Below are 4879 nucleotides of genomic sequence, written 5' to 3'. Positions count from 1 at the left end.
TTTTCTGTATCTGTAGGAAGATTCACTTCTTCTGAAGCAATATCACACATAAAAGGAATCAAAATCCATAAATTTCCGATGAAAACATCTTCAGGAAAATATTATTTAAATTTTATAGACAAAAGATCAAGGTGGTTGTATATTTCGTAAGAGAAGTTGAATTCTATGCATTTTTCATGGGCCTCATCAAACCGGTGAAACTTCGCAAAACTACCATTGCCAACCTTTTTCTTCCAAAAGTTAATTCCATTTTTAAACGCCTCAATCTTGTCTGTCATGACAAAAATGGAATTTTGCTTCCCTTGCATGCTTAAATTCAAAGCGTTCAATTCTTCGATAATATCGGTGAGATAAGCTAGTCTGGCCAATTAAACATCATCTTCAAATAACTTCACTAATTCTGAGCCTTCATCTTTAAGAAAGGTGAACACCTGCTTCTTTAATTCAACGACACGAACCAGTGTCCGCCCCTTCGACAGCCAGCAAACTTCGTTGTGATAAAGAAGTCGCAGATGGTCAGCATCTAAACTTTCACAAAGTTCTTTGAATCATCTGGCCTTTGTGTCACTTTTCTTTATAAAATTAACAGTTTTAATCGACGCTAAGAGAACTTCTTGTAAACAAGAAGGAAGATGTTTTGTTGCCAAATTTTCTCTATGTAAAAAACAATGTATCCATTTAGCTTCAACTGCTTTATTCTTCATTTTCCTCACTACACCATTTTTGGACCCAATCATAGACGCTGCACCGTCAGTGCAAATGCCAACACATTTAATCAACTCTAAACTCTTGCTGATGAAATAATTTTCGACACATTTCATTACTTCAACAGAAGTTGTTTTTGTGGGTAATTCTCCACAAAATAATATATCTTCGTTGAATCTTTCCTGCCCACAATATCTAACAAAAACGAGTAACAAGGCTTTGCCGCTTACGTCAGTAGACTCGTCTAGTTGCTCAGCATAAAATAGGTTTATGACAACTTTTATGTGTTCCATTTTTTTGAAGTTTTATGATTTATGTTTTTTTTTTTCTTTCAAATTTATTTCTTAAATTTCGAAAGGCTTTGCGGAACCCCTGAGAGGCGTGGCGGAACCCTAGGGTTCCGCGGAACCCCATTTCAGAAGCACTGTAATAAACAATCCTTAAATATAGACTTGAATAAAAAAGGTATAAGTTTTAATTTAGAAGAATAAATATATCTAAAATTTTATATTTCACTAAATTTACATTTAAACATAGCTATGAACTAATTAAACAGGTTTTAAAACTTTTTTATAATGACAACATTACTAAATATCTAAAATTCGTTAAAGCTAGTATAAAGTTCAAGTATAATAAATAAATTTACCTATAGAAGCGAAATAATGACAATCGAATACAATTTTGTTCATCTACCCAAATTGAACTTATTTTTCCGACAGATGTAGTTTTACCATTATTACTTCTGAACAATATGCAATCGTTCAATTTTATTTTTGTGACGTCATTAAAATTTTGTGAATTCTTTCGCTCGATTGCAGGGTAACATTTTCTTTGTTGGTACTTTTCCTCTGCCTAAACAATATAGCAAGAAAAATGAATATGGTATTAAACCTTTGAAACACAGAAACATTTATTGTCTAATAAGACATTTATTGATAAAAACAATTTAGTGTGTAAACGATTAATTAGTCAAATTATTATTTATAGAAATATAAGTTTTATTAATTTTAAACAAAACTTACCGAAACAAATACATGATGAAAATAAAGTTTTCCCAATACTTTCCAGCTTTGTTTCTTTTCATTTTTAGCTGACTTTACTAATACTTCTGGATTTTTTTCTGATAATGAATCTATTTTGTTTTTCATTAATCTTTCTTTGTCTTCCAATTCATTTGAGACTGAAGATTTTTGTGCTTTAATCAGTTTGCAATGGTTCTCATTAGTGAGCTCGTCATCTTTACTAAAAATTGTAAAATTGTTTTCTGAAACCACCTTCTTTCTTTTAACACTTAAATCTAGCGGTTGACCGTCAAATTTGTCGTTTGGTTCAGCTTTAATCACTTTTCTACTCAAAGCTTCATACAGTGGATTGTTAGTTTTTACACTTAAATCTAGCGGATGATCATCAACACTGGTAAATAGTTCAACTTGGGAACTTTTTCTTTTTAAAACTGAAGAGTTGTCAATCGTTTTAGGCATGACATATATTGTTGATTTATTAAAAGACTTATGTTCTAAATTTTCTATTTGCATAGAGCTTTCAGTTATTTGTGTTGTAGATTTTACATGTATCATTTCTTTATCAGTTTTCAAACATTTTATTGGAGAGACAGCAAGAAGTGGCTTAGTTGGCGAAGGTTTAGTGTCTCTAAAAATTTTTATTGCTGTTTAAAACACTTCATTTTTTTTTTGTTTTGTTAAAACATTTAAATACTTTTGAAAATAAAACCTTCATACAATAATATACTTAATCAAATAGTTTAACAGTTTAATTATAGCTTTTTATATCATTTTAAGTTCATTTTTAAGGAAAAAAGTGTATTTTGTAATAAGTTTTAAGAAATTCAGATAAACATAAAGTAAAAATTGTTGTCATTAAAAATATTCCTAATTCTATAAAAATGTAGTTACAAGTATACAAATAAATAATTCACTTTACTTAACGTACATTACTTTTCTTGGTATGTTTAACTCAGTTTCCCTTGAAAAATTCACTTTCATTTCTGAACTGCATATTGGTTTGTTGCTAAGAACATCTTTTGATTCGCTTATTTTATCATTTGTCAAAGGGCATTTCAAAACTCTATAAAAAATTAAAACAACTTAAGAAGTTGTAATTACTGTTTAAAGGTTGGTTTAGCAAGCAAAGTATGTTTTAAGCAGGTTAAAGCTAAGTATAATTTTTTGGTTTTAATATGTAAGAATATAAAATCTAAACCTGCTTAAATTATAAGAAGTGTGTTTATAATTTTTATACAAGATTATAAGACATTTTCTAGTCCTTAAAACGTTTAAAATACTTTTTTAAATACATAAAATATATTTCAAAGTTACTTACTTTCTACTTTTCCGTTTATTAAGTTCATCTTTCATTTGCAAATTCACTTTTAATTTTGCATTTTTTGCAGCTTCTCGTTTTGACCTTCGTTTTGCATTTGACATATTATTTACTTATCTAAATTAAATAACGTTTGATAAAAAAAATTGTTAAATTACTATAAATCTAATTTTAATAGATATCTAGTTTAATAAGAGAATATTTTAAAGTAGTCTTAGAACTACATTTGCTATTTAAGAGAATTAAAGAACATATTTTCACTTCGAAAAATACTTATTTTTTATTTTGCTATAGTGATTTTAAAGGTCATGAGTATTAGTTTTACACGAGCAACTTAACTAAAAATTTAGTAGTTAACTTTAATTATCATTTGATTATGTAAATTTAAATAGAAATCTATATTTGTCCCATATTTAATTAAGCTTGATATTTATTAAATCATAAAATATCAAAAAAAGTTTTTTATTAAGAAGTTTTTAACTAAAAATCTTTAACAAAAAACTTATTTAGATGTGATAAATAAAATAGATTAATGAAGTTTAAAATATTCTATGTATTTATGATAAAATTTTAACAACTTTATATTGCAAACAGATACTAGAATTTTTTTTTAACTAAATTGTATTTGCTACCATTTCACTTACAACAAGTAATATAAGTTATTATATGCCTATTAAAAATATATTGTTAAAGTTTTTCTTAGAATATAATTGATAAAAAATTAAAAAAATTTGAAAATATTTCTGCTAACAACTTTTAAAAGATTCATTAATATAATAACTTTTGGTCATTGATTAAGTTTAAATTTTTTATTTCATATATATTCAATCAAGTGTAAACTGTATAATGATGTTTTAAAAAATAAGAAAACTAACAAAGCCAACTACAATTTTCCACGAAGTAAAAAATAGCTAAGAGCAGTTAAAACTGTTAGGAGAAAATTGTTTATGCTTAATGAAGCACCGTTAGAAAATTGTAAGAAAATACAACGCGCTTTAAACGTTTGATTGTTTTCAACTTTTTTATAAGTGTTTAAACATACCATAAGTTTTCTACCAGCATTCAAACTCATGAACTTTAAAAACTAGTAGTACTTTTTGATGTATATAAAGAACTATTTTACGTGTTCTTTATTAGTTCGTATTAAATAGCATATGTATTTAAAATGATCAATCAAAATACGATATTTAAAGCATTGTTAACGTAGTGTGAGACTAAAAGCAACGTGCTTTATGTTGTTGGATGTTTATGCGAGCATTTATTTACGCAGTAAAATACACCATAAATATTCTAGCATCATACATATGCTTACTTGCAAAACTTTAAAAGTTAGTTTGCAATAATTTTAAAATTAGAATAGAGTTCCTTTATTGTTATAAAAAAAAGTATAAAATTTTATTAGTACTTTAATTTTCGATAAAATTATAAACTGTTTAAAGCTATATTTAAGTTTGACTTGCATTCAACCAGATATAATGTTTTTAAGTTCATTTATTAAACATTAGAAGTTTAAAATTTGAAGTTAACTAGTACTCAAAAATTATAGTTTTACTAAAAAGTAACTTATAAAATGAAAAAAACAGTTTTTCACCTAAAATGACTCGATTGAATAGTAAAAAAAAAACTATTTAAAAAAAGAAACGTAGAAAAATCTAATTCTTATTACTAAAAGAAATTTTCTTTAAACGTGTTTTACTTTTTTCCCTGCCAATATAAACCTTAATGCACTCATAAAAATTTCAACTATTTGTTTACAACAAACTCGTCTAATGCATAATAAACAGTATACACTGCTGTGTAAGCTAATTATTAAAACTTAAAATGAGAGATACCA

General features: G+C 26.3%; 1 protein-coding gene across 1 annotated transcript; it reads right to left on the bottom strand.

The window, feature by feature from the left end:
• Positions 1-548: 548 nt before the first annotated feature.
• LOC145839243 (protein FAM200A-like) lies at positions 549-998 on the bottom strand. The gene has a single exon (XM_082946841.1). It carries the CDS (start codon positions 996-998, stop codon positions 549-551), a length of 450 nt encoding a protein of 149 aa, XP_082802967.1.
• Positions 999-4879: the final 3881 nt, after the last annotated feature.

The sequence above is a fragment of the Thalia democratica genome, chromosome 6 (genome assembly GCF_965202585.1).
Source record: "Thalia democratica chromosome 6, ktThaDemo2.hap1.1, whole genome shotgun sequence".
In the NCBI taxonomy this organism is placed as follows: domain Eukaryota; kingdom Metazoa; phylum Chordata; class Thaliacea; order Salpida; family Salpidae; genus Thalia; species Thalia democratica.
Note: the sequence above shows the minus strand (reverse complement) of the source record. Positions and strands in the feature narration are given on the sequence as shown.